Source organism: Squalius cephalus (assembly GCF_949319135.1).
Source record: "Squalius cephalus genome assembly, chromosome: 13".
Classification (NCBI taxonomy): Eukaryota; Metazoa; Chordata; class Actinopteri; order Cypriniformes; family Leuciscidae; genus Squalius; species Squalius cephalus.
This window is the reverse complement of record NC_137134.1, coordinates 17,506,816-17,519,166: the sequence shown is the minus strand read 5'-3', so window position 1 is coordinate 17,519,166 and position 12,351 is coordinate 17,506,816. Positions and strand designations below refer to the sequence as shown.

The 12,351-nt window shown below is 38.9% G+C and overlaps 1 protein-coding gene across 1 annotated transcript; it reads left to right on the top strand.

Annotated features, from left to right (window-relative positions):
- Positions 1 to 640: 640 nt before the first annotated feature.
- Positions 641 to 11,474, top strand: LOC307169453 (guanine nucleotide-binding protein subunit alpha-14-like). The gene is made up of 8 exons (XM_079890076.1): positions 641 to 789; positions 2,051 to 2,217; positions 6,941 to 7,125; positions 7,776 to 7,930; positions 8,104 to 8,232; positions 9,988 to 10,117; positions 10,204 to 10,357; positions 10,465 to 11,474. Exons 2-8 carry the CDS (start codon positions 2,073 to 2,075, stop codon positions 10,665 to 10,667), a joined length of 1,101 nt encoding a protein of 366 aa, XP_079746202.1. The 5' UTR covers positions 641 to 789; positions 2,051 to 2,072; the 3' UTR covers positions 10,668 to 11,474.
- The last annotated feature ends 877 nt before the right edge of the window (positions 11,475 to 12,351 follow it).

Below are 12,351 nucleotides of genomic sequence, written 5' to 3'. Positions count from 1 at the left end.
CCCCGTTGAGGAGAGATCCCCTGATATGATTGTAAATCGGTGTACAGTAGCTAGTACATATGAAAGCACTATAAAAGCCTCATTCATTCATTCAAGGGGAAAAAATATACAGTTCAGTAAACAAAGTGTTTAAGACTTTTGTGACATGCCCAAATAGCGGTGCTATAAGAAATAGCGACCACTTGTGATCAGATCACTAAAAACGCAGGAAACGGGGCCAATGGGAACCTGCCATAACACAGCTTATAATAGACTTTTCTGCTACATTTATACAGTTCAATGATTTTAAATCAACAAAATATGATAAATCATTTAAACCACAGTAAACCATTGTTTTGTTAAACAAAAAAAAAAAAATCTGTAATTTATAAATTGTGGCAAAAAAAAAAAGAAAAAAAGTGACAACCAGCCCAATGTAGCTTTTAAGACTCACTGTGTGACAACTAGCCCCGTTCTCCCCTAGCAAGTAACTAATAAATCAACATAAACAGATAAACACTGTGGAAAGAGCTACTTTTAGTTAAAAAGATGTGTCAGTCACTTTAAATAAAAGCTGGGAGGAATAATGCCAGGGCGCATTCCACTGACTTCTCATTGGTTCTCTTCTGCTCTGCAACATACCTGGCATATCATGCATTAAAGTCAGACTTTCGGGAAGTGCAACTGGTTAATCTGATGTGAACGAACGTGACGTGATTGACAGAAAACTGCGTTCAGGAAAACTCCTTCAAGGTGCCACGGACACCGTTTGTTTCAAGGAAAATGGAAAGCCTACTGTTGTGAATGAAGGTGAGCGATTCTCTTTGTTACCCCTATTTCCCTAATTTTTGCTGTTGTTAAATACGATATTTGACTGTTTATTTGTTGTCCACAGAAGAACTTTCACGTTTTCATTTAAGTCAGAGACTACATTTACATTTTATTACAGACTTGTAGAGCTGTTTTTACACTAGTGGTGATGTCAGGATCTACTCAGGCCAACGTTAAAAAGTTTGGCTTATTTTAAGCAAGAGTACATATATTTTGAATGTAATATGGCTTTCATTTACTAGGCTATAACAATTAAACAGTTAAAATGTATTCCATTATTTTAGCATACACAAAGCATACAAGAGTGCCGTTTACCTCAATGTCGTTTTTGAAGTGTAGCCTAATATCCATTCCATACCTCAGTTAATAATTTAAGGCCATATATGTTGTAAGTAGGGGACAAAATAATCTAAAAAAAAATAATAATCCAATTTTTTTTTTCTTGTTCTAGTTTGGGTTTAAGGATTAAAGTTCTAGTTAATTTAATTTCCGTTTATGTATTTTGTCACGTAACATTTCAAATTGCAAAATGCTCGGCTCACGTAAATTATATTTTCAATTCAAAACGGCTACATTTAAAAACAAAACGTGTAGTTTGCTTAACTAAATATTACCGTCGTCCATTTAAAATGTATATCGTTAAACAATAGGCAAATATTAAATGTTTAGCTACCTCGGATCGCACTGGCCGTTAAAACTAAACGGTAGAGCGCTTCGCGCGGTGCTTCTATTTACAGTAAAGCCCGCCTTCTTGGATTTTACTGGTCATCTAGTCGTTTTAATATTGACGAGCGCTGTTAAACTAGACCACCCTAAAATGTAATTTTTTCAACCTTTTCTAAATAATAATCCGAACAACACACTGGTTACAGCCCTGATATCAAGTTATACAGGCTTAAACGTGTCACCTGGCAGCGTAGCCTACAAACTAAAAACCGGTTTGTTTAAGAGTGGTTTATAGCCTATCTCCACCGCCTCAAAACATTTTGTAATTACTCCGCTCAAACTCGACTCAGAGTTTTCCATTTCCAAGCTCCCCGCACGCTAGTCCAAGAAACCCAAACTGCCAAATTTGCATTTAATTAAGAACTTACGAATAGGGTGAATTCAGGTGGACTGCGTCACTTTTTGCCATTGCGAAATGTCCCTCCCAAATTAACAACCTGAATTCACCCCAACTACATGGCCGAAATATAGGCTAATGCTGAATGGCTATAATTATTTATTTATGTTTTTTTAGTTACTCAGTTTCTGTTGGAGTAATGGGGGAGTACTACTGCTGTAGACGTTGCACCTATTTCTTGTCTGAAGAGGAAAGGAACGCCATCGCCATAAATAAGGAAATCAAACACATCCTTGCAGAGCAGAGGAAAAGAGAACGGAGAGAAATCAAGTTGCTTTTATTAGGTGAGATGATTCTGTCAGTCTTTTTTTAATCTGAATTTTATTAAAACGTATAAACACGTTGATTCTTTTTAAGTCATCATGTGCAAAAAGTATAAAATAAGCACACAAAAAAGACTTTATTTGACACATAAAAAAATTATTTGCTGATATTTTTTCTCTGAAAGTTAAAGTAAATTTAGTCAGAGCATGAAAAGTTGTTTTTAGTAAATGCCATTTTGGGCCATTTCTCTTGAGGGACTTTCCTGAAATGTGATTATACAAGAGCTGATTAGACCTGTGTGACTCAAAAGTAACTTTCCTGGTCCTGAGGTGATTTTAGTGGATGTTTGTCGTCAGTTCCCCTTCACTCAGGTGTCATGACTTTTTTTGTGAAATGTTTTGCTTGAAAAGTGTGCTTGTGATGTCTTTCTTTAAAATCAATGTCAGTTGGTTTGATATTTTGTTATATTTTCTAATGCAATGACGATCATACACTTTTTGTTGACCCTATATTATAATAATTGCTATTTTGTTGACCAATATTATACATACATACTGTTTTTACACTGTGGTGAACATCAAGTTTTTAATGTTGTTTATATGTCTATGTGGTGTTTTTATAATATGCTTTAAGACAAACCATGTGCAAATTCATAAGTCAACACCAGTGCTGAATATTTTCTCCTTAAAGGTACAGTGTGTGAATTTTAGCGGCACCTAGTGGTTTGGTTGCGAATTGCAACCAACTCAGCCCCGCTCACCCCTCCCTTTCGAAGAAGCTACGGTGGCCAAAACAAACATGTTGTCGTCTAAGACAGCAGTGAGTAGCCAGACAAGCAACAAGGTTTCTTTACAAAATTAAGAAATTTTGGCCACCGGCAGATAGCATGGGAAATGTAAGCCAAGAGTGTGTACCATTGTCACTGTTTCTGTACCACAGAAAGTGCTAAAGTTGGACTAACTTACCTGTCCAGCAGAAAACAGGCAACTTCGCTGTCGTTTTTAAAACATTTTTCCTGCTTCAGCATCTTCCATCTGGAAAAAGCCCCACCGATGTTAAACCGCGATTGATGCCGTCATATGTCCCGACTTCGCCTGGCTGCATTGTGTTGTCTCTTCTTTTCAACGAAGATTGTCGGCTCTTGTGCAAAATGATACGTGTGATCCTCCATTTGTTAAAATTTCACTACTTACAATCGTACTTCGTTACTACTTCTACTAACGCAAATACGCTTCTTCGTGTGTATTCAATGTAGTGACGGTGCAAGTTGCCTCTAAAAACACCAACGAAGAAGAAGCTAAAACAACAGAGTGACGAAACGCGCTCTGTAGAGAGGTTTGTCCGTTTAGGGCTACTGTAGAAACATGGCAGCGCAAAATGGCGACTTAACATGTAAGGTGATCTGCGGTGTATGTAGATAGAAATGGATCATTCTAAGGTAATAAAAACATAACGGTTCATTTTGTAAGGTCTTTATACACCACTCTTATTATAATGGATTTCTGAAAATGAATACTCTCATTGTATAAATTTGAATACTATGTATAAATTTTACACATTGCACCTTTAAAACTGCAGTGAAACAAAGAGTCTCAAAAATGCGGTTTGAAATCGCTGATGTTTCTGACATCTTAAACTACCATGTAACCAATCATGTCAACGTGTGATCATAAATGACTGGATCTCTGAGCTGGTGAGTGAGTGGAGGCGGGGATAATTTGCATATTCATAGAACCGAGTATACTAAATGAGGCAAGGGTGTAGATTTACAGTCAAGTTTTTAAGGCATGGTGATTTTTTTTTTTTAAGGAAAAAAAATTTAAATATGTAATTTGTTGATCAAAGATGAGTTTTAAGGGATAAAATTATTGGCTACAGGGGGACTTTAAAATCTTTGCTAATCTTAGCTAAGCAGGAACAGCATTTTTGTAACACAAATACACAAAGGCATATACACAGATGAGCCATTACATTATGACCACTCCAAGCCTAGAGCAATCAGCACGCCTGGCAAACTGCAGGTGCAGTTCACAGATCAGTATACAGTGCATCCGGAAAATATTCACAGCGCTTCACTTTTTCCGCATTTTGTTATGTTACAGCCTTATTCCAAAATGGATTAATTCATTATTTTCCTCAAAATTCTACAAACAATACCCCATAATGACAACGTGAAAGAAGTTTATTTGAAAACTTAGCAAATTTATTAAAAAAAATAAAAAAAAATAAATCACATGTAGCCTACATAAGTATTCATATCCCTTGCCATGTCACTCAAAATTGAGCTCAGGTGCATCCTGTTTCCACTGACCATCCTTGAGATGTTTCTACAACTTGATTGGAGTCGACCTGTGGTAAATTCAGTTGATTTGGAAAGGCACACACCTGTCTATATAAGGTCCCACAGTTAACAGTGCATGTCAGAGCACAAACCAAGCCATGAAAAGCACAGTGGCCTCAATCATCTGTGAATGGAAGACGTTTGGAACCACCAGGACTCTTCCTAGAGCTGGCCGCCCTGCCAAACTGAGCGATCGGGGGAGAAGGGCCTTAGTCAGGGAGGTGACCAAGAACCAGATGGTCACTCTGACAGAGCTCCAGCGTTTCTCTGTGAAGAGAGGAGAACCTTCCAGAAGAACAACCATCTCTGCAGCACTCCACCAATCAGGCCTGTATGGTAGAGTGCCAGACGGAAGCCACTCCTCAGGAAAAGGCACATGACAGCCCACCTGGAGTTTGCCAAAAGGCACCTGAAGGACTCGCAGACCATGAGAAACAAAGATTAAACTCTTTGGCCTGAATGGCAAGCGTCATATCTGGAGGAAACCAGGCACCGTTCATCACCTGGCCAATACCATCCCTACAGTGAAGCATGGTGGTGGCAGCATCATGCTGTTGGGATGTTTTTCAGCAGCAGGAACTCAGTGGGAGACTAGTCAGGATCGAGGGAAAGATGAATGCAGCAATGTACAGGGACATCCTTGATGAAAATCTGCTCCGGACCTCAGACTGGGGCGACAGTTCATCTTGCAACAGGACAACGACCCTAAGCACACAGCCAAGATAACAAAGGAGTGGCTACGGGACAACTCTGTGAATGTCCTAGAGTAGCCCAGACTTGAACCCGATTGATCCTCTCTGGAGAGTTCTGAAAATGGTTATGCACCGACGCTAACCATCCAACCTGATGGAGCTTGAGAGGTTCTGCAAAGAAGAATGGGAGAAACTGCCCAAAAATAGATGAGCCAAGCTTGGAGAATCATACTCAAAAAGACTTGAGGCTGTAATTGGTGCCAAAGGTGCTTCAACAAAGTATTGAGCAAAGGCTGTACAAATACTTATGTACATGTGATTTTTATTTATTTTTTCCGTTTTCTATTTTTAATAAATTTGCAAAGATTTCAAACAAACTTCTTTCACATTGTCATTATGGGTTGTTGTTTGTAGAATTGAGGAAAATAATTAATCCATTTTGGAATAAGGCTGTAACATAACAAAATGTGGAAAAAGTGAAGCGCAGTGAAAACATTCCGGATGCACTGTATATACCACCAGCGGATTAGTCAGTAGTGTGTTCGGTGTCAGGGAGTTTGATAAAGGACAAATTATAATGGCATGGTGCCTCGGAACTTCGATCGCCTTGTGGGTTGTTCATGTGCCACTGTAGTGAGTACATATGAAAAGTGGTGCAACAATGCCCAAACGATGAACCGTCGTCCAGCCGTGTGTCGTCCACAGCTCATTGATGCCAGAGGGGGGCAGAGACTGTCGTGCATTGTTCACAGCGACCACAGGGCCACAGTGCAACATATCACCAGCAGCTACAACAGTGGTGACCACGGCAATGTGTCACAGCACACAGTTCATCGCAGCCTTCTGCGTATGGGCCTGTGTAGTTGACGACCCAGCCGGGTCCCCATGCTAACTGCACGCCATCGCCAACAACGCATGAAATGGGCCCAAGATCATCGAGATTGGATGATTGGAATAAATTGGCTTGTGAATCAAGATTCCTGGTGCATCACGTCGATAGCCGAGTGTGGATACGCCGATTTCCAACAGAGGCTATGACACCTGGATGCACTGTTGGGCGGACACAGGCCGGAGGCAGCGGTGTTATGCTGTGGGCGATGTTTCCCTCCCAATAGCACAATCCCTGACAGCTGTCAGGTATCTGAACATTGTTGCAGACCAAGTGCACCCATTTATGGCAACTGTGTTCCCTGCTGGTGATGGCCATTACCAACAGGATAATGCGCCATGCCACACTGCTTGTATTGTCAAGGTGTGGTTCGAGGAACCACTGTTAATGCCTTGGCCTCCAAGTTCACCTGACATTTACCCAATCGAACATTTGTAGTTCGACTTGGAAAAGCAGGTTTGCGCTACATAACCACCGCCCTGCAATGAATGGGAACTGGAGGACCTGCTGTTGACATTATGGTACCAGATACCCCAGGAGACATTTCGCCACCTCGTCGAATCAATGCCTCGCTCCTTTAGGTCCTAAAGGAGGTCCTACAGGTTATTAGGTAGGTTGTCATAATGTAATGGCTCATCTGTGTACTATTTTCTGAGTTCATAAAACTTAAGGAAGAAATATCAAAACACACTCAGCGCTGAGCTTTCTGAAAAGACAATTAAATTAATGAAAAATTAAAAAGAAATAACCAAAAAAGATATATATATATATAAGATATATATATAGAAATGTAAAAATAAATACATTTTGCTTTCATTTAGGCACGGGAGAAAGCGGAAAGACAACGTTTACGAAGCAGATGAGGATTATTCATGGAAAGGGCTTCTCAACTGACGAGAGGCGTAGCTACTCTAAACTGGTTTATCAGAATATCTTCCAAGCTATGAGAGCAATAACAGAAGCCATGAACACGCTAAAGATTCCCTACTCCAACCCACAGAATGAGGTAATCAAGAGGCCGAGTGTGTTTCTGTTGAGCCCGGAGATTCATGAGGGCCATTTTATATCAACTATCCTGTGGGTAGTAGTGGGTTTGGCAAATGTTAATAAATTACAAATGTAAATTAAAAAAAATAAATGTTTTTTTTATTATAGATAAATAATAAAAGATTATAAAAAATATTAATTATTAAATAATTTATACATATATAATAACACTAAGAAAAACTCTTAAATTTTTAGGTGCCATTTAGGACAGGGCCATTGTCTCCCAAAAGAAAGAACTGATTCTGAACTTTTTTGTTTCAAAATATAAGTTTATTACCCAACAGAATCATGCTCCCCAGAGTAGACCAATCACAACAGACCAATCAAAACAGACTGGGTCATCTGACCAATCAGAGCAGAGTAGACCAAACTAAAACTGAGCCATCTGACCAATCAGAGGAAAGGATGGGTTTAGAAAAACCAAATCCTTTATTGAACCGTTTCAGACACAGTGAGAAAGAGGAGATGTTTTTGACCTTGGATGCATGTAAACCTTTTTTAAATTTAGAAATTTGGGAACCTTTAAAATAGCATAATAGGGACACATTTTAATAAAGATCTTGCACTGTAATTGTATTTGCAGTCTCATGAGTTCTGTGATATCTGTAGATTTATGCCCAGCGGTTCCAGGATCAGGACATACATCAGATAACGCAGCTGCAGAGAAGTTACGTAGAGGCTATTCGTCACCTATGGGAAGACCAAGGCTTTAAGGTCTGCTATGGACGGCGCAGAGAGTATCAGCTACTAGACTCCACTAAGTAGTAAGTGTGTTCAAGACAATTCCTGTCTTTTATTGCTTCTTTATTGCTATTACTTCCTTCATGTTTGTCTATGAATCATATGCAAATAATTATGCAAACAATGCCTTCATAACCAATTCCCGGCACATGGTATGGTTTTCAATAAAAGTGTCTGAATTACGTGTTTCTTAAAGCTTTATTAGTGACTTGGATCGCATCACAGCCGAAGGCTACATCCCAACAAATCAAGATGTTCTTCAAGTCCGATTCCCCACTTCCGGCATCGTAGACTATTGCTTTGAATTGGAGAAGATGACTCTCAGGTACGGCAATGAAAAACCTGTCTCAACATTATAAGTCATGTGGGCACTGAAAGAGACAGTTCACCCGAAACTGTCATGACTTACTTTCTTCTGTGGATGTAGAGGTGAGCAATATGACCAAAATCACGTTATGAGTCATTTTATAACACAATAATGACAATGTATCACGGTTTCCACTTAATAAAATTAATGTATACTAATTTTTTGAAAGAATACTTAAGTAAAGTTCAAATATATTTTAAGTATACTTAATGTAGTAAGTATACTGATATCAATGTACTAGTGTGTATACTTGTATGTGTACTATTTCAGTACTAAGGATTAAATTGGCCCACTTGTTAGTGTATAATAGTTTACTTTTAAGTATACTATAAGTGTAAAAGTAGTAAACGTTGAGTACACAACTAGTTTACAATTACATTTATCATTTGCACTGCAACTACAAGTGAACTTATAGGTATACTGATAGTTTACTATTTAAATACTTGTTGCACATTTTTTTAGTTTATGAAAGTACACTTTGAAGTATACTCTCAGTAAACTACTAGTTTAGTAGTTTTACACTGCACGTATACTTGTAAGTTTTCTTGAAGTGAACTTAACATCATACTTATAGTTTACTATATATATATTACTTTTGCACTTTAAGTAGACTACTATGTTCCTAAGTAGGTATACTATTTTTTTTTTACTTGAAATATACCTTTAAATGTATATTTAACTCTTTCCCCAGCGTTTTTTTTTTTTTTAAGTTGCCAGGCAGCGCCAGGATTTTTCATCTTTTTTACAAAACTTCGTGGAACATCAGAACGATGATCAAAACATAGATGGAGTAGATTTAGTCTATCAACATCCCCACATATTCCTGAGGTGTATTCCAGAAAGCAAGGTTATCTTACAGTCAAACATACCCTGAACTCTCGGTTGATTATCCCAAACCTTGTTTACTCGAGGTATGCGGGTTCCAAAAACATGTCCGGGAGTAAGTTCAGTCAACCCAGAGTATGTTCCTTGTTAACACACAAAACGTTCTCAACAGAGCAGCGAATCGACGAGTCACCATGGAAACGGACACTAAGAAAAAGTCTGCCATACTGGGTGCTTCTCATTTCTTATTTGTGCATCCTCATTTCCTTTCCTTGCCTCTTAGCTCCACCCCCTTAGGATGCCAGGGAAGGATGCACCTGTGTATCCTCGCTCATGACTCCTCAGGAAGCTTCCTCGCTCCTCGTTTCTTGCCTCCTCGTGGTGCAATTAAAAAATTGAGATGCCCTTAAAGATGGCTGTGTCCGATGAGTTTCCGAGTCACGGGCTGGTGGACAGAGCAGTGAGGAAGCATCAATTTGAGTATTGAGAAGCACCCTACTTCTTTCTTCTTCCCTGGAACAGAACCTGCTCTGGTTATGTTCAGAGAGGAAGTTGCTATGGTTACTTACATACCCTGAAAATTACCTCCGTTTTTGGAACCGAAAGTTGAGTTTGTTCGCTTACTTATCCTTAAACATATCCGGGTATGTCACATAACCTGCTTTCTGGAAATACCCCCCTGTGTCTTGTTAATTAACTTGTTTAGTCCCTAGTGTTTCTGTAAATAAAAAATCAAGGTGAGAAGACATCTAATTCAGAAGAAATTTGATAAAGGAATAAGGAACAGATTTTGGGGACAAATCTAGGCCTGGTGCAAATTCACCACACCAGATGAAATATAAATGTTGGTGGGACTAAACTTTATTTCTGGTATGTCTGTCTTTTCAGGATTGTAGATGTCGGTGGTCAGAGAGGACAGAGAAAGAAGTGGATCCATTGCTTTGAAAATGTGACATCGCTCATATTTCTAGCCTCCATCAGCGAGTATGACCAACTTCTGGAGGAGAATAACAAGGATGTATGCTTCCTAATATCTCTCCTGTCCTTCCAGTGTAAAATTGATAAATTTCTTAATCTTTGTACTCTTCCTCTCTTTGGCTACAGAACCGTATGCAAGAGAGCTTGTCACTGTTCTACACTACCATCCACTCAATGTGGTTTGCTCATTCCTCTGTCATCCTGTTCCTGAACAAAATCGACATCCTGGCTGAAAAGATTCAGTTCTCAGATCTAAAAACATACTTTCCTGGATTTGAAGGTAGTTTGGTGCACATTCAATCAAAGTGAAAGGCAGCATAATCTCTTGTTTGTCATACCTGATTGACTCTTCCTTTCCTTTCCTCTGTGGTTTGATGCCATCTTCAGGTAAACGTCGGGAACCTCAAGATGCCATGGATTTCATCCAAAGTTTATATATAAACAATGCAGTTTCCTACGAGACAAAGATCTCCAAACAAATCTTCCCTCACTTCACCTGCGCCACGGACACCAAAAACATCAACAAAGTCTTCACCGATGTGAAAGACACTGTCCTTGTCAAGGCCTTAGAGGACTTTGGAATTATCTAATGAGCCCTAAACGCACCTTCAGTTTGCATACTCATCAACATAATTTATGTTTTATCATTATTTATAACAGAGCATTCCTGGACAAAAATGTAATTATGAGTTAGTTTTCTATTGGCCTGTTTGTATGCTTGGGCTGTTGGAGAAAATATAAAAAATTACACAAACAAAAATGATAACAATACAATAATTATAACTGTAAACAGTCAGCTTAAGGTAGCTACAAGTATGTTGCTTAAGTATGTGGTTAAATGTCAAAATAACTCCAATATCATACACTAGAGTTCTGTGGGGTGGGGGTAAATTAAGCACGATCTGCTGTGACTTCACAACCGTGTTGCATTGTGGTCTATGAAGCGTTGCTGCGCTCACGCCATGTCGTAATTACCATAATTTCGAGATGACAACGCGTTACGTTCTCGGACTGGGAATTATTTGTTTCTATGGCAACAATATCAACGCCTAAATAAATCTTCAGAGGTCAGGTGGTACAAGCTGAAATCTATGGTAATTACTTATGTACCTTATACATATTGAGTAGACTCGCTCCCTCAGTCAAAATCGAGGGGTCGATGGGTCCAAATAAACTTCCCTTGCCTACTTAACAAAGTTGAAAACACTTCAAAATGGCAGCAGGGATTTCCCCGAGGGGAAGGTCTTAGGAAAGTTGTGTTTGTTAAATGCAATCACGGTCGCATTTTGCAACCTTTTTTCGTGCCAGTGTGACTAAAACGTGTTTGAGGACTATGCACTAAGTCGGCCACAAAAATAGTTCCAATCAAATCTGACAAAACACATTGCAGGTCTCTTACAACAAGCAGATACACATAAAAGATAATATATGGTCATTACTGAAAATAAAATACAGTGTTACCATTACACAAGGCTTGAATAGGCAAACATGACCGAGATAAATCACACTCAGGTGGCAGGAATCAGAAGTCCAAGCAATGAATCATGGGAAATGCAGTTCATGGTATGATCAAGGAGACAGGAGGTGTGCCCTCTGGTGGCTATCATCGCCACTCCATCTCACAGACGTGACAGTTGCTCACTATTGCTGTGTCTCAATCGAAGGCGTCATTGAGGATGCTTCATTTCAGTAAACTGACCAGTGCATTCCAAAGTCATTAAGAAATTGCAACAATTTATGCTTCACTAGGAATAACGGTTATTTTTATCAGATGCAGCTTCTGTTCCATCTCGGCAGTGCAAGCATGGATTGTGTTGATACTGATTTCATTTGATTGGTAACAGCCCTATAGTGTCTTATTATTCTAAATGAATTTGATTCAATTTAAGAATCTGACATAAAAGATGACAGATATACATTTAATAAGATGAGTGATACAAACAGTGAAACGTCCCAGTGCTGTTAGAACACTGCTCAGCCAATCAAATTCGAGAAACCAAAACTAACTGTTTTATAACAGACTGTAGCACCAGTGTGACACTGGACCAGTCAAAAATGTTAAATTAAATACAATGTCAGGGATTTCCAGGAACCCTATACATACACATTATCACACTATCCTCTATTCATAGGGCAATAAGGACACAGTGTCCTTTTGTAACCAAAAAGCCACAACATCTCATGACCATTTAAATCTATAACGCAAAAATAGAGGATACATATATTTCCCTCTGAAAATAGGCCACTGAACAAAAGCAATAAAAAGTCATACAT

Excerpts from the sequence above, each read along its gene's own strand:
- LOC307169453 (XM_079890076.1), top strand. The coding sequence starts at position 2,073 with ATGGGGGAGTACTACTGCTGTAGACGTTGCACCTATTTCTTGTCTGAA. Across the intron at positions 2,218-6,940 it reads AATCAAGTTGCTTTTATTAG|GCACGGGAGAAAGCGGAAAG; the intron begins GTGAGATGATTC and ends GCTTTCATTTAG. Across the intron at positions 7,126-7,775 it reads ACTCCAACCCACAGAATGAG|ATTTATGCCCAGCGGTTCCA; the intron begins GTAATCAAGAGG and ends TGATATCTGTAG.